Source organism: Scyliorhinus canicula, chromosome 16 (genome assembly GCF_902713615.1).
Source record: "Scyliorhinus canicula chromosome 16, sScyCan1.1, whole genome shotgun sequence".
In the NCBI taxonomy this organism is placed as follows: domain Eukaryota; kingdom Metazoa; phylum Chordata; class Chondrichthyes; order Carcharhiniformes; family Scyliorhinidae; genus Scyliorhinus; species Scyliorhinus canicula.
In genome coordinates this window covers 140291482-140318782 of record NC_052161.1, presented here as the reverse complement: position 1 = coordinate 140318782, position 27301 = coordinate 140291482, and the positions used below count along the sequence as shown (strand labels likewise).

The following is a 27301-nucleotide window of genomic DNA, read 5'->3' as shown; positions in this document are numbered from 1 at the left end:
ACTGATATAGAAACCAGCGCTTCACCCTGGTCCCGATTGATTACCCAGGCCATGTGACTCTTGGCAGGTCACCCCGTAAAGGGGACAAATACCACATCAATGTTGAACGTTGCCTGGAAGCAGCAATGAAAGTGCCAAGTGCCGAGAAGTGGGATTAGTATAGTTTGAGTTGTTTTTGTCGGTGCAGTCTTGATGGGCTGAAGGGCCTCTTCTGAACTGTATGATTCTAAGGTCACTGAATGTACTCTGACTGTGGGACTTCAATGCCCATCACCAAGAGTCGCTCAGTCACAACATTATTGACCGAGCTGGCCAGGTCTGAAGGGAATTTCTGCCAGAGAAGCCTTCATCGGGTGACAAGAAAACCATCAAGAGTAAAATGCCTACTTAACCACACCCTCACTAATCATGATCAATGGGAAAGACTTAGAACAGATTTAACAGTTCAGAATTGGGCATCCATGAGGTGTTGTTGGTTACCAGCAGCAGAATTGTACTCAACCAAGATCTGTAACCTCACGGCTTGGCACAATAATAATAATCTTTATTAGTGTTACAAGTAGGCTTACATTAACACTGCAATGAAGTTGTGAAAATCCCCTGGTTGCCACACTCCGGCGCCTGTTCGGGTACACAGAGGGAGAATTCAGAATGTCTAATTCACCTAACAAGCACGTCTTTTGGGAGGAAACTGGAGTGTAACGTTTTTGTAGGATGGCCTGATTTATATTACAACAACATTTGTAGCTAAAGCTATAAACAATTTATTAACATTAACTGTGGGTAAACTATATACAAAAAAAGATGAATAACAATTAGATCATGCACAAGCAACCTCTCTCTTCAGCTTCCTCCAGCCAGTCTGAGGGGTCACCTGACTCTAACATTCACTTCTCTACATTGAGACTCCTAGTGATCAGTCAGTGAATTACAACACAACCATGATATCACTACATCCCCTTTCCTTTGAAGGAATATATTAATACATGATCATCAGTATATTTATATGTGATATCATGAGCCTGTGAGTCTAACAGTATTATTTATTTCTAATTTTTAAAATTGGTTTAACAAATATATGCATATATTTATGTATATAAAGCATAGTATGTACAAATGGTCCAAATCTACAAATTGAGTTGATCAGGTTTTTTTCTAACTCGGATCTTCTCAGTTTGACCTTGCTGTTGGGAACTTGTAGGTTGAATGTTCTCCATGACGTTGCCATGCTCAGGAATGGCGGCACTATCTGACACTGCAGCTTGCGTTGATTCTTACGTAGATTCGTCATCCACCATACTGTTGTTCAAGTTCTCTCTGGTTTCAAGAGCGCGTGGTGATTTCTTCTTATATCCAACCCTTCCTGTCTGTACATTGTAGGAACGAGGTGCTACTTCTTCAAGTACAATAGCTTTTCTTGACCAATTGTCTGAATCTTCTACTCTCACAATGTTATCACTACTCAGAGGTGGCGAAGTTCTAGACACTATCACTGCTTTTGTTTTGCTTTAATGTTTAGCATTTCCTACAGTACCACTGCATTCTTCTCCTTCTTTGCTAAGTATGGAAGTGTAGTACGCAACATTCTAGTCATGAGTAACTCTTCTTGCGATCTACCATGTGGCAATGGTGACGCTCTGTAACTCAATAGTGTGAGATATGGATCAGATTGGCTGTCCATTGCTTTCTTCAACAATTGCTTAATGATATGTACACCTTTTCCGGCTTTCCATTAGCTTAAAGGTACAACAGACTCGACGTGATGTGATTGACATCATATGTGACTGCAAAGTGTTGTCACTCTTTACAGCTAAAACAAGGACCGTTGTCATTCACAATGACTTGCAAAATTCCGTGTCAAGCAAAAATGGACTTGGTATTACACTGCTTGCCGATATGCTTGACAGTAGGGCCATTTTGAGATAGTTTGAAAGATAGTCTATGATCATTAAATAATCTTTCCCTTGTAGATGAAAGAGATCGATAGCTACTTTCCGCCATGGTGCTGTAGGTAAATCAGATATTTGCGCAGGTTCTCTTGTTTGTTTGCAACGAAGCGTCTGGCATGTCTCACAACAACTGACCATCCTATCAATATCCTGGTTTAGAACTGGCCAGTAAACAGAGTCACAAGCTCTCCGTTCATCTTCAGCAATTTCTTTTTTTTTAATAAACAATTTTATTGAGATAGTTTTTGGCTTTACAAACAGTTACAGACATCAACAGAAAGAAAGCAAAAAAGGCAAAAATGTGCAAACATCCACGTACTTTCAATACTTCATCGTAACATACTGCACAAGCCCGCTCCTCTCCCACCGGTACTACCCGCCATATTTTCCGTCCTACTCTACTCTACCCGCCCCCTCCCCTCCCCTCCACCCCCACTGACGCTCATTCTCCCGCAAAGAAGTCAATAAATGGTTGCCACCTCCGGGTGAACCCCTGCACAGATCCCCTCAAAGCGAACTTAATTTTTTCCATACCCAGGAAACTCGACATGTCCGCAAGCCACCACTCAGTCTTCGGGGGCTTTGAGTCACTCCACGCAAATAGTATTCGACGCCAGGCTATCAGGGAAGCAAAGGCCAAAACATTGGCCTCTTTCTCCCCTGGACCCCCGGGTCTTCTGAAACCCCAAAAATTGCCACCTCTGGACCCATCACCACCCTTGTTTTTAGCACCCGGGACATGACCCCCGCAAATCCCTCCCAGTACCCCCTCAGCTCAGGGCATGCCCAAAACATGTGAACGTGGTTCGCTGGTCCTCCCGCGCATCTAGCGCATTTGTCCTCTATCCCGAAGAATTTGTTCATCCGAGCCACCGTCATATAGGCCCGGTGAACGACCTTAAATTGAATCAGCCCGAGCCTAGCACATGTCGCGGTCGAATTTACCCTACTCAGGGCCTCTGCCCACAGCCCATCCTCCATTTCCCCGCCTAGCTCCTCCTCCCATTTAAGTTTCAGTTCCTCTGTCTGGGACTCTTCCTCCCTCATGAGCACCTTACAAATACCCGAGACTCTACCCTCCCCTTCTTCCCTCCTAGAGACTATTCTGTCTAGGATCCCCATTGGCGGGAGGCGTGGGAAAGATGGGACCTGTCTACGAACAAAGTCCCGCAACTGTAGGTACCTAAAATCATTTCCCCTTACCAACCCAAATTTCTCCTCCAAGCTCCTCAAACTCGCAAAGCTCCCTTCCAGGAACATATCACCCACCCTTCCCGCCCACCGCCATACTCGGAACCCCCCATCCATACTCCCGGGGGCAAACCGATGGTTGTCGCAGATTGGCGCCCAGACAGACGCCCCCATCTCCCCTACATGCCTCCTCCACTGGCCCCATATCCGCAGGGTCACCACCACTACCGGGCTGGTGGTGTACTTGGCCGGCGAGAGCGGTAGAGGAGCCGTGACCAGGGCTGCCAAGCTGGAGCCCCTGCACGAAGCCGCCTCCACCCGCTCCCAAATAGACCCCGTACCCACCATCCACTTCCTTATCATAGCGATGTTGGCCGCCCAGTAATAATTAATCAGACTTGGCAAAGCCAGCCCTCCCTCGCTGCGGTTCCTCTCCAACATCGCCTTCTTCACCCGCGGGGATTTTCCCGCCCAGACAAAGCTCATGATCAGCCTGTTAACTCTTTTGAAGAAGGACTGTGGGATAAAGATCGGGAGGCACTGAAAAATAAACAGAAATCTAGGGAGGATTGTCATCTTTACAGTCTGCACCCTCCCTGCCAGTGACAGCGGGAGTGCATCCCATCTCCAAAACTCTCCCTTCATTTGCTCCACCACCCTGGCCAAATTTAACTTATACAGCCTGCCCCAGTCTCGTGCCACCTGGATTCCCAAATACCGGAAATTTTCTTCAACCAGCCTAAACGGTAGCCCTCTCAATCTGTTCTCCTGGCCCCTTGCCTGGACCACAAACATTTCACTCTTGGCCATATTTAATTTATATCCTGAGAACTGGCTGAACTTCCTCAGCATTCCCAGTATACTTCCCATCCCGGCCACTGGGTCCGACACGTACAGGAGCAGGTCGTCTGCATAAAGAGAGACCCTATGTTCTACCCCGCCACTCACCATCCCCTTCCATCCCTCTGCGGCTCTCAGCGCAATCGCCAGCGGCTCTATGGCCAGCGCAAACAGCAGCGGGGAGAGCGTGCAGCCCTGTCTGGTCCCTCGGTACAACCTAAAGTACTTCCGACACTTCTCTGTTAGTACTGACGCTGGCCCTCGGGGCCTGATATAATAATTTGATCCAATCCACCAATCCCTCCCCGAACCCAAACCGTCTGAGCACCTCCCATAGATTGTCCCACTCCACCCGGTCAAAGGCCTTCTCGGTGTCCATTGCCACCACTACCTCCACCTCCCTACCCACCGGGGGCATCATTATCACATTAAGTAATCTTCTCAGGTTGGCCGCTAGCTGCCTACCTTTCACGAACCCAGTTTGGTCCTCCCCAATCACCTCCGGCACGCAGTCCTCCATTCTAACCGCCAGTACCTTTGCCAGGAGCTTGGCGTCTACATTAATCAGGGAGATTGGCCTGTAGGATCTGCACGCCTCCGGGTCTTTACCCCACTTCAATATCAGTGATATAGTGGCTTGTGACATTGTCGGCAGGAGGGTCCCTCTGTCCCTTGCCTCATTGAAAACCCTCGCCAAGACCGGGCCCACCAGCTCAGAGAACTTCCTATAGAACTCTACTGGGTATCCATCCGGCCCCGGGGCTTTCCCCGACTGCATGGCCTTTAGGCCCCCCAATACCTCCTCCACTCTAATCGGGGCCCCCAGCTCATCCACTCGCCCCCCCCCCACCTACTGTTGGGAATGTTAACCCGTCCAGAAACCTTTTCATCCCCTCCGGTTCTTCCGGCGGCTCCGAAGTATACAGCTTGCGATAGAAGTCCCGGAATACCTTATTCAATCCTGCCGGGTCCTCCACTTTACACCCCCCATCCCTCACTCTACCTATTTCCCTGGCCGCCTCCCTCCTCCTGAGTTGCTGCGCTAACAGTCTGCTAGCCTTTTCCCCATGCTCGTACACCACTCCCCTCGCCTTCCTAAGCTGTTCCACGGCCCTACTTGTGGATAGTGCCCCCAGTTCCGCCTGTAGTCTCTGCCTCTCCCTGAGTAAAACCTCCCCCGGGGACTCCGCGTGCTCTTCATCTATCCGATCCATTTCCCTGACCAATGGCTCTGTAGGCCCCAATTGAAATCAGCTCCCCCCGCACTACTGCCTTTAGCGCCTCCCACAGGGTCGCCGCTGAGACCTCCCCCGTGTCATTCACCTGCAAGTAATTTTGCACACACCTCCGAAGCCTCTCACAGATCCCCTCCTCTGACAGCAATCCCACGTCTAGCCTCCATTGCGGGCGTTGATAGCTCGCTCCCCCGATCTGCAGGTCTACCCAATGCGGGGCATGGTCTGAGATAGTAATTGCCGAATATTCCGTGTTCTTTACCTCCCCTATACAATCCCTGCTTAGTACAAAGAAATCTATCCTAGAATATACTTTATGGACGTGCGAGTAAAACGAGTAGCCCCTTCCTTTTGGCTGTCTATCTCTCCAGGGGTCCACTGCCCCCATTTGCTCCATAAACCCTTTCAGCTCCCTTGCCATTGCTGAGAGTCTACCCGTTCTGGGACACGACCGATCCAAAGTCGGGTCAAGGACCATGTTAAAGTCCCCTCCCATTATTAGCCTGCGAGAATCCAGGTCCGGGATCTTCCCCAGCACTCTTTTAATGAAGTCCACGTCATCCCAGTTTGGGGCATATATATTCACCAGCACCACTCTTCTCCCCTCCAATCTGCCCCGTACCATCAGGTATCTGCCCCCCCACCCCGTCTCCGGATATGCCCTCTGCCTCAAATTGCACGGGCTTGTTGATCATGATTGCCACCCCCCTGGACTTCGAGTCCAAGTCCGAGTGGAAGACCTGGCTAATCCAGCCCTTCCTTAGCCTGGTCTGGTCAGACACTTTCAGATGTGTCTCCTGCAACATAATTACGTCCGCCCTCAGAGCCCGCAAGTGCGCGTCCTCTTAACCGGCCCATTCAATCCCTTGACGTTCCAGGTGATCAGCCTGGTCGGGAGGCACAACCCAACCCCCCCCCCCCCCCCCCAAATCCGGTCAGCCATAGCCTTTCTCGGGCCGGCCCGTGCGTCGCGCCATTCCTGGCCCGTCCTTTGGCTGCCTCCACCCTCGACCTCCTTTCCAGTGCCTATTTCAAGTCCCTCCCACGTCAGCAGAACAACCACCCCCCCTAACCACATCCCCGATCCACCCACCCCTGCCATCTACTGGCTGTGACCTCCCCCGCCACCTGACTCCCTTGACTAGCCAATCTGCTAGCCCAGTGACTCAACACTCCAGCGCCTTCCTGTCTCATTCCCATTGTTTCCCTGTCCTCCTCCCCACACCCCGGCGCCCCATCCCCCTCTCCAACACACTGGGGCAAGCCGGCTCCAGTGTTTTCCGCGAGCGGCACAAAAAGTACAAATCCAAACAGGAAAAAACCGAAAAAAGAGGAAATAGCCCAAAAAAACAAAAAAAAAACCCCCATGAGAAAAAAGAGAGAGAAAAAAAAAAAGGAGGTTAACCCCCCCCCAAACCAATGTCCATGAACAAAGGAAAGAGTCCCAAATGTTCCGCTTGGCCCCTTTGGCCCAGCAAACCGTTGAGCAGCAGTCCAGGCACATTCGGCGTACCTTCCCACGGTAATCCTCGGGCCCTAATTCACGTCCGTGGGGCCTCCTTTCGGGACCAGCCCCTGGTCCCTCACAAATCCATCGCTTCTTCAGGCTCGGAGAAGTAGTGGTGTTGACCCTGGTGCGTGACCCATAGGCGAGCCGGGAACAGCAGACCAAACTTCACGTGCTTCTTGAACAGCACCTCCTTGACATTCGTAAAGGCTGCTCGCCGCCGAGCCACCTCCTGGCTTAGGTCCTGGTAAATGCGGATAACATTGTTGTTCCAAGTGCTGCTCCTGGTGCTCTTTGCCCACCGCAGCACCCACTCCTTGTCCACGAACCTGTGGAACCTAATCACCATCGGGCGGGGGGGTCCGCCCGGCCGCCCCGGCCTTGCCTGCACTCTGTGTGCCCCCTCCAGCTCCGGCGGTCGCGGAAAGGCTTCGGCCCCCATCAGCTGCTTCAGCAGGTCTGCTACAAACGCTGCGGCATCAGCTCCCTCAGCCCCCTCCGGGAGGCCGACCATCCTCAGGTTGTTCTTGCGGACTCTATTCTCCAGCTCCTCCACTCTGTCCAGCAGTCTTCTCTGCCGCTCTTTCAGGCCGTCAACTTCTAGCGCCGCAACCGTCTGCGCATCCGCCTGCTCCTCCACTGCCTCTCCCAGCTCCTTAACTTTAACATCTTGCGCATCCAGCCTCTGGTTCAGCTGATCCACCGCTTTCTGGATTGGGTCCAAGCTGGCCCGCTTTAGCGCTTCAAAACTGGACTTCATTACCTGGAGCATGTTATCCAGCGCCTGCTGGATTGCTGAGTCTGGGGTCCGTGTGTCCGCCATCTTAGGTCCCAGGTAATTTTCTTCACGTCCTTGTCTCTGTCCCTTTTTCTCCTTTTTCTTCTGCCGTCTGGAATCCCGCTGTTCCATGTGCCGCAGCCCGCTCCTCAGCACTTTCGCTGCCACCTTCCTTCTCCCAGCTCCTTAACTTTTACCTCGAGCATCTGAAGTGGGTCCAAATTGTCCTGCTTCAGCGACTCCAAACCTGTTTTTCTTCTCCTGGAGCAAGGAAGGTCCGTGGGTCCGCCGTCTTGAGTTTCAGGTCAGTTTCCTCTGCTCCTTGCCTCTGTCCCTTTCTCTCTTTCTTCCCCTACCTGCTGGCCTCCCAAGGTTCCATCGATTTCAGCCCGCTCTCCAGCCCTTTCGCGGCAGCCTTTTTGCCGCTCCGTGGTCCCGCTCGTGGGGAATCAGCTCCAAAGCCCCGCCGGAGTGAGAGCCCGCCGAATGTGCGGCTCACTCAAGCATCGCCGCCACCGGAAGTCTCCAGCAATTTCATTACTAATACTTTGTATCGGCGCTCTCGATAATGCATCTACTAAGAGCAAGTATTTGCCTGGCGTGTAGATGAGGCTGATGTCATAGCATTGTAACTTCATCGTCAACCTCTGAATGCGCGGAAACATCGGGTTGACATTTCTCTTGATGATGTTCACCAAAGGATGATGATCTGTCTCAACTGTGAATGTCGTATTAAAGTGCAGTATTTTGTACTTTGTTCTTCTAGTTTTAGTTGCCAGAAACCTTGAAATGCATCAAGTTTCGTAAAGAATTGTATGCCAGACACCTTGGATGTGATTTCCTCACACTTTGGTATTTGGTAATGTTCTCTTTTGATATTCTCGTTGAGAACTTTAGGATTCATGTATATGCGAATATCACCATTCGTTTTAGACCATAGAATTTACAGTGCAGAAGGAGGCCATTCGGCCCATCGAGTCTGCACCGGCTCTTGGAAAGAGCACCCGACCCAAGGTCCACACCTCCATCCTATCCCCATAACCCAGTCACCCCACCCAACACTAAGGGCAATTTATCATGGCCAGTCCGCCTAACCTGCACATCTTTGGACTGTGGGTGGAAACCGGAGCACCTGGAGGAAACCCACGCACACACACAGGGAGGATGTGCAGACTCGGCACAGACAGTGACCCAAGCCGGAATCGAACCTGGAACCCTGGAGCTGTGAAGCAATTGTGCTATCCACAATGCTACCGTGCTGCCCTTACACAAAGCATGGATTTACCCAGTCGGTAGGTTTTTATATCTTTGATTACTTTGGTCATTCTGTCTAGCTCCTTTTTGAGATGATCCCAAAGAGGTGCAGGTACTCTTCTTGGTGCCTGTATCAGAGGTTTTGCATCTTCTGTGAGTTATATTGTGTAGGTGAATGGTAGCATACCAAAACTTGTGAACACATCGCTGAATTTGCTGATAATGTTCTTAGAATCGTTGATCCAATCCACTGTGGATGCTATATATTAAATGCACCAGACTTAATTCTTCACATGACTGATCACCTAATACCGAATTCAAGCCCTCAGATACAATATAGAATGGGATGGAATAAACTGTTTTTCACCACCACCCTCAGGTCACAAGCATTTAATGCTGAACCATTATAATCTCAGAGATATTTTGGGTATCCTTCTAATCGACTGAACTTTCAGATTTTAAAAATCAATCATGCTGATGGCTTTAGCACCAGTGTCTAACTTCAATTGCCATGATGTGGAGATGCCGGCGTTGGACTGGGGTGAGCACAGTAAGAAGTCTTACAACACCAGGTTAAAGTCCAACAGGTTTGTTTCAAACACGAGCTTTCGGAGCACGGCTCATTCACCTGAAGAAGGAGCCGTGCTCCGAAAGCTCGTGTTTGAAACAAACCTGTTGGACTTTAACCTGGTGTTGTAAGACTTCTTACTAACTTCAATTGGACCACTGTACCGTTCACTTCAAGTGGTAGCAGCCATTTGTCCTCATCAACCGCATTTATTTTAAATGGAGTATCAGTTCGCATTTTTTAAAGTGCTGGAGAAATTTTTGATGTCTCCAAAAAATTCTTCTTCTCTGTTATTGCTCCAACAAACAATGATGTTTTACCACTGGAGACTGTGTCTTCCACTGTGCTGACTGATCTGGGGTTGAACTTAAGAGTAACAATTCTGAGCAAAATAATTTTTTCCTTTGCGCCTGGAGCAAAACTTACCAAACACTGGACACTGCCTTAATTTGTGCTTTTGACCACATCTTTTACACAGAAATACTTTGCCCTGATCTTCAACCTGTATGTTGGTGTGCGAGGAGCTGCAGGAACTTTCCAGGGTTTGGAGGCGTGAGAGGGGGGCAGTGGGGTTGGTGCGAGTTTGTTTTTAATGTGCGGGAGGGAGCTCTGGCAGGGCCATCGCGCCAGCATGTGCAAGGGTCAATGGCGCATGTTGCAATTTGAGATATGGGCAGCAGAATCGGAGGAGCACAGGTTTTGAGTAGGGTGGATGGCCAGGGAGCCGGGCCAGAGAAAGGCTTGGACTAGTCAAGTCTCGATGTAGCAAAGGATTGAGTTTCAGCAGCAGTCTGGTTGTTTTTCCTGCCACCAACTTTCACCCTGGATGCCATACTACTGTGCTCCACTTCTCTCTTATGTGGCTTTAGTTGTTGTTCTTGTGAGTTCAGGAAGGGGGGGGGGCTCGTCTTCCTGCCCCTTCCTCCCTTTTGCCCCTCCCCCCTCTCCATCGTGTGTGTTCTTATCTGCTCTCCTCAGTTCCCTCCACTCTTTCCCCCCAACTTTCTCCTCTTTCTGACCCCCCCTCGCTTCTTAGTCACTGTTGGCTTCGAACAGGTCTTGGAACAGGCTGATGAACTGCCCCCACACTTTGTGGAAGCCCTCATCCTACCCTCGGATGGTCTACTTGATCTTCACCAGGTGGAGAAATTCCCACAGGTCTGCCAGCCAGTCTGCAGCTGGGCGTGGCGCTGCTGATCGCCAGCCAAGCAGGATTCCCTGGTTTGAGATTAAGGAAGCAAAAGCCAGGGCGTCGACCCTCTTCCCCATATGAAGTTCTGGCTGGTCCAATACTCTGAAGGCTGCCAGTCTCAGGCATGGCTCCACCCTCACCCCCACAACCTTGGACATTGCATTGAAGAAGGCTGTGTAGAACCCAACAAGTCTGGAGCAGATCCAGAACATGTGGGCGTGGTTGGCCGGGCCTCCCTGGCACTGTTCGCATTTAACCTCCACCCTGGGAAGTAGAACCTGTTCATACGGGCTCTGGTCAGGTGTGCTCTGTGTACCAGTTTAAACTGCGTGAGGCTTAGCCTTGCACAGGAGGAGGTGGAGTTGGCACTACTCAATACTTCGCTCCAGATTCCCCACCCTACTTCTGTCACGAGTTTGTCCTTCCATTTTTGCCTGGCTCCATCCAGCAACTTGGCCTTCCCAGCAATCGTCCAAAGTTGACCCCTCAGTTCCCCCGTGTTTATTAGCTCTTCCAGTAAAGTGTCTTTCAGGGCCCGAGGGTACCTTGCTGTCTCCTTGTGGAGAAAGTGTTTAATTTGAAGGTGTTCTGTCGGTAGCTCCAGTTCTTCCGTCAGTTCATCCAAGGTCGCGAGTTTGTCCCTTGTGTAAAAGTCCCTGACTGCTAGCGTCCCCCATCCTGTCTCCATTTTCTGAAGGTGGTATCAAGCATGGCTGGTGGGAATTTGTGGTTGCTGCAGATGGGGGCCATGGAGGACATCTTGGTTAAACCGAAACACTGCCTAATTTGGTTCCAAGTACTCAATATGGCTACCAGTGCTGGGCAGGACACGTATTTGGGAGGGGTGGGGGTATGCTGCCGTAGTGAGGGCCTGTTGGGTCATACCCTTGCAGGAGAACTCCTCCAGCCACACCCATTCCATGTTGGGTTCTCATATCCATCCCTCACCCTCTCGGTTGTGGCTGCCCAGTGGGCCGGGCCGCCCATATTTTTCCTCCTTTTTAGTTTCACCTTGGGGATCCTTGGGTTCTTTGCTCCCTACTCAATGATCATTTCGACTATCCCTTGGAAAAAGGCCTTGGGGATGAAGATCGGTATGGAGATCGGAACAGGAGGAAGAACCTCGGCAGTACATTAATCTTGATCGTCTACACCCTCCCTGCCAGGGAAAGAATGAATGCATCCCATTTCTGTAGGTCCTTTTTAAACTTCCTCTGCCAGACTGGTCAGATTCCACTTGTGGATCTGTGTCCAGTCATGGGCGATCTGGATCCCCAGGTAGCGGAATTTTCTTTGGGCTGGTGTGAATGGTAGAGCCTTCAGCTCTGCCCCTCCCCTATTTGGGTTCACCAGGAATGACGCGCTCTTGTCCAGGCTGCATTTGTTGCTCGAAAAGGCCCCAAACTCTTCCCGGAGCTTCATGATTACTCTCAGGCTGTTCTGTGGGTCTGAGATGTAGAGGAGCAGGGCACCTGCATAGTGTGAAACTGTGCTCTCCGCCTCCTCTTTGAATGCCCTTCCAAGCTTTCGCATCTCGCAGAGTGATCGCCAGGGGTTTGATTGCCAGGGCAAACATGAGTGGGCATCCCTGCCTTGTGCATCTGTGCAACTGAAAATATTCAGAGTTGGTGGTGTTGGTCCGAATGCACGCCTTGGGGCGTTGTACAGGAGTTTCACCAATGAGGTGAACCCCGTCCCTTGCCCAAACCGCTCCAGTACCTCAATGAGGTACTTCCATTCAACTCTGTCGAAGGCCTTTTCTGCGTCCAGGGAGTTAATCACCTCTGGTGTTCTCTCCCCAGATGGGGCCATTATTAAGTTCAGCAGCCGCCTGATGTTCGCAGTTAACTGCCTACTCTTGACATTTGACAAAGCCCATCTGGTCTTCTGCGACTCCCTCTGGCATGCAGTTCTCCAGTCTCTTAGCCAGGATTCTCGCAATTATCTTCACGTCTACATTTGTGCAGCAAAATGGGTCTATATGATCCGCATTCCATAGGATCTTTGTCTTTTGTGGGTATCAGCGATATTGTGGCCTGTGTTAGTGTTGGAGGCAGGATGTCCTCACTAGCGAATCTGCAAACATGTCCCTTAGATGTGGAGCCAAGGCTGGTGCGAATTTTTTAATAAAAGTCCGCGGAAACCCATCAGGTCCCGGCGCCTTCCCAGAGTTGGTGCACTGCTTTCCTGGTGGATAGCAGGTTAAAGCCCATTTGCAGCTTTTTCCTCTCCACCAGAGGCTCTACGGTTGGGGCCTCAGAGTATTTTCTGTCGATGGAGTCAATCAATTGTTGTCTAGCTGCCCTCTCTTCCCATGCCTGGTTGGCTATAATCTCTCCCCTGATACTGCCTTCAGTGCCTTCCAGAGTGTGCAAGGTGAGACTTCCCCGTTCTGGCTGTTGGTGGTGCATTGGCCAATGGCCTGTGATGTTTTCTAGCAGATGACCTTATCTGCCAAAAGGTCCAACCTCCACATGGGATGTTGGGCCCTGACCATCTCCAACCTCACATCATGTAATGTGGAGCGTGGTTGGAGATGACTATCGTTGAGCATTCCGCTCTTACTATTTCTGAAAGCACCGATTTCCCCATTGCAAAGAAGTTAATCCGTGTGTATACTTTGTGTACCGGCTGGAACAACGAGAATTCCTTCCCACCGGGATGCAGGAACCGCCACGGGTCCACTGTCTCCATCTGCTCCATGAATGCGCCCAGTTCCTTGGCCATGCCTTTCTTTTTCCCCGATCTGGGGCTCGATCGGTCCGTCAGTGGGTCCTGTACACAGTTGAAGTTGCCTCCCATGATTAGTCGGTAGGTGTCGATGTCGGGGATTTCCGTCGTGGTCTTTTTTATGAAATCTGTGTTGTCCCAGTTGGGTGTGTACACATTTACCAGAACTACTGGTGCCCCGTCCAAGACGCCGCTGACCATGACGTACCGTCCCCCTGGGTCCGTGACCATCTTTGTCGCCTTAAACACCATCCTCTTACTAATCAGTATGGCTACTCCCTTAGCCTTCGTCCCGTAACATAAGCGATAAGTCTGTCCCACCTAGCCCTTCCTTACTCACAATAGGTCCTTTTCCTTAGGTGTCTCTCTTGTAGGAAGACTATGTCGGCTTTCAAACTTCTCAAATGGGCGAAGACTCTGGATCTTTCTCCTTGTTAAGGAGCCATCCAAAATGGCCACGGTCACCGTCTCACCATGAGGTCAGGCCCCTGTAATCCGGGGTCTCCCTTTGTTTAGGGACACTCCAAAGTGGCTGCTTGCAGCACCAACTTGTTCCCTCAACCTGCACTTTACCTGAAGCCAAACTGAAAACCAAGCCTTTCTTCCCATCATGTTCCTTTATCATGGTCACAGTCAAATAAAATGTCCATTATAAATTTGAAAAGGGCTGTTTGACTACACTGACAGGAGAGGATATCTGATTGAATGGAACCAATGGCACCAATGGCACATTCAAGATGTTCAGAGAGGAAAGAGATTGGAGTGTTGGAGATGGAGCAGCAGTGTTTAATGGGAACCTAAACGGGCTAACAAAGGAGAAAGAGACCAGCATCTGCCAACAAACAGGCAGGAGTTGAAGTCACACAGGGGGTGAGCAGCAGGAGAATGGTTCCATGATACTGAATATAGTGCTGAAAGTGATTCCATAACTTCATCCGGAATAGGAAAGGCGAGTAACATTTCACCTTCAAGAGCCATTGCCTTCACTGCGACATCCCCAGCATTCTCCTGCACAGCAATGCTCAGGAGTAACAAATCGCAGCTCCACTCATTCCGCTTTCCTGACACACTGCCACACATTTACCATTTGAACAGCCAATATTAACGCTTACCCTTATTGTGAAATCTTACTCACAACCCTAGTCACCCGCCATGGATTTGTCTTTCCGTTCTCTCACCAAATTCTATTTCACAAGCTCATAACTCTCGGCTTTTCTCCTTGTAGAAGAGAAGGAAGAAATAAAGGGAGGGGCAGAGAACCGAGGTGGCCACCCTGACTCTTCAGCGGAACACCCACTGGAAATCACCTGAGTTGTGGTGTATCTGTCCATTGGAGGTGGAGATGGGGTTCTGTGATAACCGAACACAACATCATACTGCCACATGTCTCATAAGTGTCACCCATGTTCAAGTGCTGTCATCCACAACTGAAATAAGAAGCTGGATTTGATGGGGCCGGGACGGAGTGCCCTTATCCAGAATAAAAGTCAAGGATAAATTTGCCCGACTTGGCTGGCTTGCCCTGCATCAGTTAACGGGTCTCAGGCCGTTTATGGCTTTCAGGACGGCCTTCTGCTCCCATTTGGGGAAGAAGTCCCACCTCGGAGATTTGCCTGCTCTCATGACTGAAAGCTGTCTCCTCCCAGTCGGAGTGTTGGGAGCTGTGGCCATGCTGTAGCTGAAGCCGTCCAAAAGGAAACGGATGATGTTTAAGGGGCATCTTCACAAATACATGAATAGGGTGGGAATAGAGGGATACGGACACTAAGTGTAGAAGAGTTTAGGTTAGACGGGCAGCATGGTCAGTGCAGGCTTGGAGGGCTGCCTGACCAGTGACACCTGCTGGGCTACACACTTGGCATGGATAAAATCCCAACAACGATGGGAAGAAGCCATTATTAACTGGTCATTTATCAGCCTTAAATTTGCCCTTTGGTGGGCATGTTACAGGTATCACTGGTAAATCTACGGAGAGTACGGGTAGATGTCAGGAAAGGCATCTGCCTGCCAACCAGCCCTTGGTGGGGACGTAAAATATCCAGCTCAGTGTGAGCACAATGAAGAATTTGAACCTTTTCTTTTTTTGCACAGGTCCACCAAGCATGACAAGAGTTGGTATGACAGCTGCAGAGAGTCGCCATTGGAGGGTGAAAATACTCCAAACTCTGCCCAGCTGGACAAAGATGCTGGGTTCTGAGGGTCATCGACCAAAAGGGCGATTCTGGAACAGTGGTAGAAAACATGAGGTTTTGTCAGTATTTCCAGAGGCAATGTGCACCACTGCAGAAAGATTGGAGGAACCCATCTCCAACATTAGTCGCATGTCTAGACAAAGTGATGTCCACATGCATGGAAAATGTGGTCGCCAACATGGTGGATGGGGGCAGATTTAGCTCAGCTGGCTGGACAGATGGTTTGTGATGCAGAGCAAGTCCACCAGCGCTAGTTCAATTGCCTGAAGTTATTCATGAAGGCTCAGCCTTCTCAATCTTGCCCATTGCCTGAGGTGTGGGGATCTCACCAGTCAGCTCTCCCCCTCAAACAGTGAAGCAACCAATGATCATCTGGGACTATGGCAACTCAGTTCAGGGTTATTGAATATTCCACCTTCAGGTCTGCTGAAGCCACAGGGGTAGCAGCATATAGTCGGTAAAGGATTTATAGTTTCACAGGTAAGATTACTTGTGTATTTAAATGTCCATTAATGCGTCTACTCTATTGTGACTGTTAAGCACAATAAACTTTATTTCAAGTCTCCATTGTCCATTATTATCGCACGCTTGCTAACTGACCATCAGCGTTGAGCTAAATGGTACGACAGCAGTGGGTATCAGTGAAGTGGAAGAATTAATGACCGCAGGAGTGCTTTGGGATGGAGGGACCAGTGTGGTCATCACGGTGAGTCACATGGCTGCACAGCCTCAGAGATAGCTGAATTGTGTGTGAGGCGACCCCGGGCATTGATGGCAATTAGTTGTGTGGCTGTCAGAACCCTTGCCACATGAGGCTTGTCCTCCTGTTGCTGCTCCTTTTCCTTCAAAGATGCAGCACAGTCATCACCGTTATCCCTCGGCAACTCCAGCCCTGCCAACTGCACCATGCTGTTCACAGCTATCATTCAGCCCATCCTTGTTGGTGAATAATAAATGGTGCTCCACATCTGTTTGATGTACTTGAATTGCACCTACAGCATCAAAATGACTTGGTCAATGATCACTCCTGTGCTCAGATAGACTTTGATGTATAATTCCTTAACATCAATGGTGGGGCATCACGTCCCAACTCCAAAAAGCCATCATCCGAGTTGTCTTGGAGCTTGGAAGATCAATGATAAACTTGACTCATGTAGACTGAAGGCAGCTTCCTGGATATCTTGCACAAAAACCTTCTGCTGATTACGTGCTAGCTGATGGAGTGGAATTCATTTTGATTGAGAACTTTTTCAGGTTTGGAGGCGGTGACTTTGATTGTCACTTGGTGCAATCTCTGATTCCCTGGATATGCGGGACTTGTCCATCGCAGCAAATCTGAGATTTCTCTGGTTCTGACTGGCCTCATCAATAACCCGGAGAACACAACTAGCTGTGCTCACCACCATGGTATCGGACACCTGGGAGGTCCAATGTGGATAGCAAGCCCTTGGAAGGAGTTGGGTGAAGGAAATTCAGGCATGTGGTTGCCTTGCTTGCCACTGGCAATGCAGAGTCACATGTCCCAATGGTAAGAAAGCCTTGTTCTTGAGATTGCAAAAGTCAGCAATGACCTCAGTTATATCCAGAAAGTTGATCCTCTGTCAGTAAACTCTGTACCACCTCTGCAAACTGGGACTCTCTCCCATAAATTACATGAGTCAGAGTTGGACTGCCACTTTGCTCCTCACTTTATTTAACTGGAAATCCAGCTGCTCCTTTCTCACCTGACTCAGAACTGTACAATGCAGCAGGTTCCCGAATCCTGGTGTGGAGGGAATGAGAGTCTGAGCTAAGGAAGTCTTGCTCCCTTTCTTCCAGCATGAGCCGTTTTAAAGCGGCTCAGTCAAAACAAGGCTAAATCGCTGGCTTTGAAAGCAGACCAAAGTAGACTAGCAGCACGGTTCAATTCCCGTACCAGCCTCCCCGAACAGGCGCCAGAATGTGGCGACTAGTGGCGTTTCACAGTAACTTCATTTGAAGCCTACTTGTGACAATAAGCGATTTTCATTTCATTTCTAAAGGTCCAGACACTTTCAGAGGCCAGGGAGAAGGTACGTTCACAAGGTAACTGGACAGGATTGGGAGTGGATCGGGTGGCCAGGGTCAGTTGGCCGGGGGAGGTCAGTCAGGGGTGCAGGAGATCTCTGGAAGGTTGAACTGTCTGAGGGAAGGCGGGGGAGAAAGAAATGAAGTGAGAGAGAGAGAGAGAGAGAGAGAGAGAGAGAGAGAGAGAGAGAGAGAGAGAGAGAGAGAGAAAAGAGAGAGAGAACGAAAGAGAGAGAGAGAAAGAAAGAAAGAAAGAAAGAGAGAGAAAAAGAGAGAGAGAGGAGAGTGAGAGAGAGAGCAAGAGAGCGAGAGCTATGGTTACCCATAAGTGATTTTAATTCTTCCAGTTCTATGTAACTATAACTGTAAGACAGTTGGAACCATTTGAAGTTTGCCATTTAGATGGGACTATCTGAAAGTACAAATGCTTGTCCTTCCCAGGTGATTGCTATGGAATTCTCACAGAAGGACTTTCTGGCCAGATCTTTGGGATGCCCCTCATTACAATGCCCTGGAGCTCGGAAGTTGCGGGTCTCTGTCACTTGTGACCATTCTGCAGGCCGAGGAGACAGCGGCCACAGTTCCTTTTTTTTCATTCGTTCATGGGTGTCGCTGACTGGTCAGCATTTATTGCCCAGCCATGGGCCTGGAGTCACATGTAGGCCAGACCCATTAAGGACAATAGATTTCCTTCCCAAAAGGACATTTGTAAACCAGATGGTTTGTTTACAACAATGTTTCATGATCACCTTAAACTTTTAATTCCAGATATTGCACCAACTACCAAGGTGGGATGTGAACTCGGGTCTCCAGAGCATGACTATTAGGTCTCTGGATTACTAGCCCAGAAACAATGCCACTGAGCCACTGCCTCCCCCCAAGCTGCTATTGATCCTGATCCCTTTGCTGCTCCTTTTGTTACTCATCAGCAGGTCCAGGGTAGAACAGTACAAGCTGCTCCCATTTTGTTGTGAAGGCTGACAGCTGGGAATTGCTGATAAAAATGAGAAAAGTCCAAGGGAGCAGAAATGCTGGAAATTGGCTGTAAAGTTGTGAAAACACACTGAACAATGCCTGTCAGTAAAAACCTTTTACTGAGGCAAAGAAACACCTGTCTTGGTTCAAGATTTAAATGCTTCCCAGCCTGGGTTCGCACAGCCCCTTTTATCCTGCTGTGCTTTCATCTTGCTCATCCTGTCAAGCTTCACACAGCCCTGACAACCCAAGTATTGGCAAATAAATCTTCAGCCAATTGGGGTTTTAATGTTATTAAAACACTGTCCCGAAGGGGTATTGCCTGTTCCTCTGAAATAGCTCTGGTTAAATGCAGAAGTTGTTGGATTCCTGTTGCATTCCCAACTTGATGCAGTTTTTGCTTCTTTAACAACCCAACACCTGCTCCAACCTGCACAAAGTGAAAACCGTTCACCCACACATTCCCAGCTTAAATTCCTTACTGTTATGTTTGCAAATTCCAGCCAACCTCACACTGATGTTGCAAGTTAAACATTCTTGGTTATTTCTGAGGCACTTACTCAGTCCATTTCACACATGCTTCAGTTGATGAATCAATGTTGGAATATGTTCCTTCAGGGCACACCTCACAAACAGTGTCTTTGAAATGTGTACCTGAAAAATAAATATTCAATGTTAATCTCAGATCAATGGATCTGAGGTTGCCTTGTTTGGTGCAGTTTGAAATACAAGCCCTGTGACTGTGATTATCAGCTTTAATACAAAAGAATGACAAAGAACAAGGAAAAGTACAGCACAGGAACAGACCCTTTGGGCCTCCAAGCCTGCGCCGACCATGCTGTCCGTCTAAACTAAAATCTACTACATTCCCTCTATTCCCATCCTAAACATGTATTTGTCAAGATGCCCCTTAAACGTCGCTATCGCCCCTGCTTCCACCACCTCCTCCGGCAGCGAGTTCCAGGCACCCACTACCGTCTGTGTAAAAAACTTACCTCGTACATCTCCTCTAAACCTTGACCCTCGCACCTTAAACCTGTGCCCCCTAGTAATTGACCCTCTACCCTGGGAAAAAGTCTCTGACTATCCACTCTGTCTATGCCCCTCATAATTTTGTAGACCTCTACCAGGTCGCCCCTCAACCTCCTTCGTTCCTCGGCATGCACAAATCTGCAACTTGTGGGTAATTTGTTCAAATTTACTCCGTACTGGTCCCTGCAGCCTGAGAGGGGCCCAGTGGTTCCATAATCAGGGGATCCACTGACGGGTGTCTGCATCTAATGGGACCTTAAAATCTGGACTACATTTCCTGTTGTTGTTTCATGCCCTCCAGTTTACTCAATCTTCCTTTCAATTCATAAAATTTTTTTTTTAGAGTACCCAATTAATTTTTTCCAATTAAGGGGCAATCGAGTGTGGCCAATCCACCTACTCTGCATATCTTTGGGCTGTGGGGGTGAAACCCACACAAACACGGTGAGAATGTGCAAACCCCACACAGACAATGACCCAGAGCCAGGATCGTACCTGGGACCTCGGCACCATGAGGCAGCAGGGCTAATCTACTGCGCCACCGTGCTGCCCCCTTCCTTTCAATTCCTACTGGTTGAGTCATTTAACAATCTCAGCCTCAGATGAGGGATGCACGTCCTTTGTTAAAGACAATGTGGAGAGGTGGAAGTCATGTGATATGGGCCTCTGGCTTGTGGAACCAGTAATATTGCCTTGCTGAACTGCAACATCTCAGTTTACAGTTCAGCATAGAACTAGCAACGTCACAGGAAAGGAGCTCTGGCCCAGGTTGCACAACTACCCCCATCAACACTGCCTCTGCTAGAAATGCTGTACCATTGCTGACTAGAGTGATTCATCACAGTTTGCCTTTGTCCTTGTGTGCATCAACATCACCAGACACCAACGTGCATGAAGGAATTACTCAGTGGGCTCTGATTCTGAACTCTGGAACCCACGTGAATCCAATATTTATTTTCTCTCCGTAGGTACATTATAAAACCCTTTCTCTTTATGAATGGAAAGAGCAAGGTGTGTGTGGGGTGGGGTGCATGCCCTCATTTTGCATTTTGAGTGTGTGCAAATAAACTATCCCTTGGGAGTTCATCCTATCAAGAACAAACGTCGTTGATGAACAGTCACTGTCGGTCACCATAACGGAGTTGCTTCCTCTTGTGCATTCTAGAACAAGAAGTCAGTCTCAGGTTAAGGAGTAGCAAATTTAAAACAGAGGAGGAGAAACAACTTCTCCCAAAAGGATGTGAACCTGTGGAATTTACTACCCCAGAGCGCAGTGAATGCTGAGACAATGAGTAAATTTAAGGCAGTTGGACAGATTTATAATCAGTAATGGGTTGAAGGGTTAGAGAATGGGCAGAACGGTGGAGTTGAGGCCATGATGAGATGATCCATGATCGTATTGAACAGTGAAGCATGCTCCAGAGGCTAAATTGCCTACTCTTGCTCATAGTTCTTATGTTCCAAGAAATAACTATTCTGTCTAATTCCACCTCTGTAGCCCTGTAGGTAACAGCACCTCAAGCACAGTCTGGTGTTCTTGATACATCAGTGGAAAACCAGTAGAAAGCACTAAAATGTGAGATCCTAACTGTACAAAAGTGGACATGTCCCCTCCAAAGATAAGAGTGGTACTGCCAAATCTAGACCCGCTGGTTGTCCAGAGGAATACAGGGGAAGATCAAACAGAAAAAGAAAGTTAATGATAGGCACAAGGAACTAAGCACTGCTGACAGCCTCGGCGGTTATGACACCCAAGGAATGTCAATTCCAGCCCCCTTTGACCTGGGCTAACAAAATAATTCTTATAAACCTGTTGAAATTTTGGCCCTAGACTGCTCCAATGAGATGTAGACACCATATTTATATGCAAAAACATTAACTGTTTATTGATAAGAGGAAAATCATCATAGAATCATACAATTTACAGTGCAGGAGGCCATTCCACCCATCGAGTCTGCACAGACCCTTACAAAGAGCACCCTACTCAAGTCCACATCTCTACCCTATCCCCGTAACCCCTACTTAACCTTTTTGGACACTATGGGCAATTTAGCATGGCCAATCCACCTAACCCGCACTTCTTTGGACTGTGGGAGGAAACTGGAGCACCCGGAGGAAACCCACGCAGACACGGGGAGAACTTGCAGCCTCAGCACAGACAGTAACCCAAAGATATGAAGAAATAACAGAACAAGGGTCTACCAGTCTGCAGAATTCCAAAACCCCATCCCACTCAGACATATACAAGACAAACACTCGGTGGAATCGAGGGGGAGAGGTTAAAAAATAACAGGGATCAATAAATAGGAGATGGGGCAGCACGGTGGCGCAGTGGTTAGCATTGGGACTATGGCATTGAGGACCTGGGTTCAAATCTCGGCCCTTGGTCACTGTCCATATGGAGTTTGCACATTCTCCCCGTCTGCGCATGGGTTTCACCCCCACAACCCGAAGATGTGCAGGGTAGGATGTTTTGGACACGCTAAATTGCCCCTTAATTGGAAAAAAAAAAATTGGGTACTAAAGAAAATAAATATGAGATGGTTCTTTGCTGCTGACGTAGTGGTCTTTGTCGCCAGCAATCTCCTAATGTTTTCTTCACCCAGAACCTGCAGGTTGTAGAATGCTATCTAAATCATGGAATTGAGAGAGAGAGAGAAAAAGAAGTGTGCTTCCCTCTACAAAATGGAACCTATCTCCGTTCAGCAGAACATTCTGGAACATCGTTCACTGGGTTGGACCAAATAGCACTGATAAAAGGTGTCTCCAGAGGCCAAACCAAATAGCACATCTGCTTGTGGGGGTGGGGAGGGTGAGGAAGCAGTTTCAGTAATTGTTTAAAAATTAAAAGCATAGCCCGACTGAAAGGCATAAATCTCAGCAACCATCCAGGCACCAAAAGGTAGAATAGCAAAGAATAACAAAAAGATAGAGGGAATACACAAGGGAAACCAGGTTTATAAAGACAGATCCTTACAGTGCAGGAAGTGCAGGAATTAAGTACAATTTGAAATAAAGAAATTAAAAAGAGTGCATGAAAAACGATTAGCAAGTAAAGTTAACGAAAACCCAAAGATATTTTACCGATATAGTAATGGTAAAGGGTTAGTTAAGGAAAAGTTGGGACCTATCAGATGAAAAGGGAATTTATATGTAGATGCAGGGGTTGTGAGAAGGGGCTTAAATGAATATTTTGACTCCATTTTTACAAAGGAAATGGATGATGTATACATCATTATCCAGGAGGATCACTGTGAGATACTGGACTTGATAATCAAAAAGAGAAAGGAAGTACTCAAAGTGTTAGAATACTTAAAGTTGATAAGTTGCCAGGGCCAGATGGATTGTTTCCGAGGCTACTGAAGGAGGTCAGGGAAGAGATAGCAGATGCTGAGGATGATTTTCCAATCCTCACCAGATACAAGGGAGGTACCGAAGGACAGGAGAAATCTAAACCTAGCTCCATTATTTAAAAAGGGACGGACAAACAATTAGAACATAGAACAGTACAGCACAGAACGGCCCTTCGGCCCTCGATGTTGTGCCGAGCAATGATCACCCTACTCAAACCCACTTATCCACCCTATACCCGTAACCCAACAACCCCCCCCCCAACCCTACTTTTTTTAGGACACTACGGGCAATTTAGCATGGCCAATCCACCTAACCCGCACATCTTTGAACTGTGGGAGGAAACCGGAGCACCCGGAGGAAACCCACGCACACACGGGGAGGACATGCAGACTCCGCACAGACAATGACCCAGCCGGGAATCGAACCTGGGACCTTGGAGCTGTGAAGCATTTATGCTAACCACCATGCTACCGTGCTGCCGTTTTTTTTTCTTCATTTTTTCAAGGGTACAAGTTCCTTTCGGCCTAATGCAGGTTCCTAATTTGCTTGTTGCTCCTTATATACATGCATATTCACTAAAATGTGGGCATTACTGGCGAGGCCAGCATTTATGGCCCATCCTCCAACAGCCCTCAAGAAGGTGGTGGGGTGAGCTGCCGTCTTAAATTGCTGCGGTCCCTGTGGTTTGATACACTTGGTGCTGTTAAGTCCGAGGTTTTTTGACCCAACAACAGCAAAGGAACTGATTTGGTGCAGGAGCCTCTCACAAAAGTAATAAATGGTTTTATTCAATAGTCTCGAGGACAAGTTACAAACCTGCACAGTGTATGGAATTGGTGACTTATTGGTACCAACAGTAATGGAGTGCCTTGGCCCAAGAGCAGCGTCAGCGATGAATTGCATTTTCTCATTGTAATCATCCACTATTGTGACATTTAAAGTTAAGGCAGTGAAAAGGTTGTTTTTGGCCATGTTGTTTACAACTCCCGCCACCCCCCCAAAACCCAGGCAGAAACTGTTTCTAGGCCAGTTAGTCTTACGTCGGTGGTGGGCAAATTAGTAGAATCAATCCTGAGAGATTGGATTAACTGTCACATAGAAATGTATGGATCGGTCAGGGATATTCAAAATGGATTTGTTAAAGGAAGGTGTTGCTGCACAAATTTGGTTGAATTCTTTGAGGAAGTGACAAGAATGGCTGATGAAGGTAGTGCAGTGGATGTGGTGTACATAGATTTTAGCAAGGCATTTGACAAGGCCACACCTAGCGGATTGGTCAAAAAGGTAAAAGCACATGGGATGCAGGATAATGTGGAAAACGGGATAAAAAGTTGGTTTAGTAGCAGGAAACAAAGGGTAATGGTCGATGGAGGCCCTTGCGAACATAAGTTTATTCCCGTAACAGCCTCCCCGAACAGGCGCCGGAATGTGGCGACTAGGGGCTTTTCACAGTAACTTCATTTGAAGCCTACTTGTGACATAAGAGGTTTTCATTTCGTTTTCATTTCATTTCAAGTTGTGTTCCACAGGGCTCAGGTGTTGGGACCCTTACTGTTTGTGTTATAGATTAATAACCTGGATGTGAATGTGGGGGTATGATTGGGAAATTTGCAGACAACACAGAGATTGGGTGAGTAGCGTAGAGGATAGTTATAATCTCCAAAAAGATATTTCTGGGTTGGTGGAGTGGGCAGTAAAGAGGCAGATGCCTTTTTAACACAGAACTGTGAGATCAAACAATTATAGGGAATACACAATAAATGGGAATATATTAAGAGGGGTAGATGAAATGAGAGATCTTGGTTTACAAGTACACAGGTCCCTAAGGGCAGCATTTCAAGTAGAGAAGGCATATGAATGCTCTTCTTCATTGGCAGAGGAATAGAATATAAAAGTAAGGATATAATGTTGGAATTGTATAAAACACTGGTGATGCCACAACTGGAGTATTGTGTGCAGTTCTGGTCACCACATTACAGGAAGGACGTTATTGCTCTGGAGAGAGTGCAGAGGACGTTTACAAGAATGTTCCCATGCCAGAAAAGTGTAGCTACGGGGAGAAATTGGATAGGTTGGGGTTATTTCTCTTGGAACAAAGAAGACTGAGGGGTGACTTGAATGAGGTGTACAAAATTATGAGGGGAAGAGATAGCATGGGCAGGATAGAATTGTTTCCCTTGGCAGAGAATTCTAGATCCAGGGGATATAGATTCAAAACAAGTGGCTGAAGGTGTAGAGGAGAAACGAATAAAAACCTTTTTACGCAGAGGTTAGTGGGTGTCTGGAATTCGCTGCCCGAGTTGGTGGTGGAAGCAGAGACCCTAAACACTTTTTTAAAAAGGTACCTGGGTCTGCACCTTAAGTGCTGTAAGCTACAGGTCTATGGGCCGGATGCAGCAAGGTTGGATTAGAAAAGTCACCTGGGTGTCCTCGGGCTGGTACAGACAAGATGGGCTGAATGGCCTCCTTCTGTTCTGTAGCTTTTCTATGATTCGTGGTTTGCTGTGAGGTTATTAGTAGAAAATTGGGTCACACCAAAATCAAGGGTTTGGGAAACACTTCACTGCTTATAAAGAGGAATTTCGATATAAGAGGAAGCTTTGTTTAAGATGTTGGGTGTAGTTGAGTTGGTTTTTGTATGGTATTCAGTCTTAAGAGTGAATATTTAAAAACTACTGACAACTATATACTTACGTAAAGTGTTTAAGCAAAGAGCTATCTCCATGCTGGCTTCTACGAAGTGCTCTGTTCATTACACTGACCTGTGTGTGGGTTGTGTGCTCTCTTACATCACAATGCGGAGGGTACTGCACCCAGTCCAACGTAAACCCTTTACTTAGCAGACTTGTACTACACCCCCCTCCCCCCCCAAGGCTTTATCCTGTGTGTCAAGAAGCACGTTGATGTTATCTGCGAGGGTATCCCAACTTGTTTTTGGAATGGGGTGAGGAGACGAGTGAAACTCCAGTGAGAATAAGCAGCCCAGTTGTCATGGGACACTTAAAGACAATTTATTAAAGTAAAGTAAAGACAAATACACACAAACAGGACTACTCTACTGTAAGGAAATCTAAACCATACCTTTTTCTTTAACTCCTTCACCGAGAGGACATGTTTTGTGTTTTCTGGCCATCTGACAGTATTTGTCTATGCAGTAATATCCTTCTCTTGGTCCACATATCGTATCACGTGTATAGATACATACATGTTTAACTCTAAGTCCCAGCTCTATAAATAAAAAACAGCAACAATGAGATACAAGTGGAATCAATATGAACTGTTTCACTTTATACTTCCTTACAAAGTAGACAAGGTGGTGAGGTGGATTGGCCATGCTAAATTGCCCCTTAGTGTCCAAAGGTGTGCACGTTAGGTGGGGTGACGTGGATAGAGCGGGGGAGTGGACATAGGTAGGGTGCTTTCAGAAGGTCAGTGCAGACTCGATGGGCTGAATGGTCTCCTGCACTGTAAGAGTTCTATGGATCTATGAAACAAAACAAAATGGAGGTTTTTTTTGATAAACATTCGAATCTAGAGAATTGATTTTTGTGGGATCAACCGGGTGGAGTATAACAGCTAATCGTCCAATCCCGTGAAGAAAAGGTGGCTATTTTTAAGTTTATATTTATAATGATTTCCTCGGATTCCTGTGTCCTTTTTCAACAATCAGATCGATAGGAAATTACAAAAAGGAACGGGAAAATTTCCATTTGGCTCATCCGTTGACATATTTAGCTCCTTTTGTTTGTTAGCTCTGCTTCTTACAAAGTTATTAACAACTTTACAGGAAATCCTACTTAGCTCTGTAGGAACCTGGGAAGGTAGAAACAGAAATAGGCCACCCAGACCTTGAACCTTTTCAACTGAATTATGGCACGTGTTCCTCCGCATCATTTTCACCCTTCTCTTTGTATCATTTTGTTACCTTTACCAACTTCTATCTAATTCCAACTCATCCATAATTTAGAGACCCAAACCACCCCTCCCCCAAACACATTAAGACCCCACCCTCTCTACCACCCATCCCCCACCCCGTTCCTCCCTCAGCAGTCAACGGTAACCAACTCACCAAAATGAAAAATAAACAAATCCCAACTATTGTAGATCCCACTGCTCACCATTCCCTCCCCAGAGCAAATTTCACTTTTGCCAAGAACTGCAACAGGTTCCACCCCCCTCGCCTATGCACAGGGTGGAGAAGCTGACCTCCACGCCAACAGGACCCACCTACGAGCAATCAGCGTGGTGAGGGTCAAAACATCTGCCCCCACACTCGACTGCAGCTCCGGCCGCACCAACACCCTGAATATGGCTTCTGGGGGACCCGGCTCCACATCCACATGCAGGACCCACATAATGGTGCTGAAAACCATCCTCCCAAAATCTTTTCAGCCAAAACATATGTACATTGTGGTGCGATCATCGCCTCAAACAGCTGGCTCATCGTAGACTTTGTAA

The 27301-nt window shown here is 47.9% G+C and overlaps 1 protein-coding gene across 7 annotated transcripts in view; it reads right to left on the bottom strand.

Moving 5' to 3' along the window:
• LOC119979672 (tumor necrosis factor receptor superfamily member 14-like) overlaps nucleotides 1-27301 on the bottom strand; it is a 168944-nt gene that overhangs the window by 5414 nt on the left and 136229 nt on the right. For 4 of the 7 annotated variants that reach the window (XM_038822209.1, XM_038822211.1, XM_038822208.1 and 1 more), the window contains 2 exons: nucleotides 25925-26071; nucleotides 19018-19111 (listed from right to left, as the gene is read on the bottom strand). In XM_038822209.1, coding sequence (XP_038678137.1) covers nucleotides 19018-19111; nucleotides 25925-26071 — 241 coding nt within the window. The remainder of the gene's footprint in view (nucleotides 1-19017; nucleotides 19112-25924; nucleotides 26072-27301) is intronic. The other 3 variants (XM_038822210.1, XM_038822213.1, XM_038822206.1) reach the window with 1 other exon arrangement.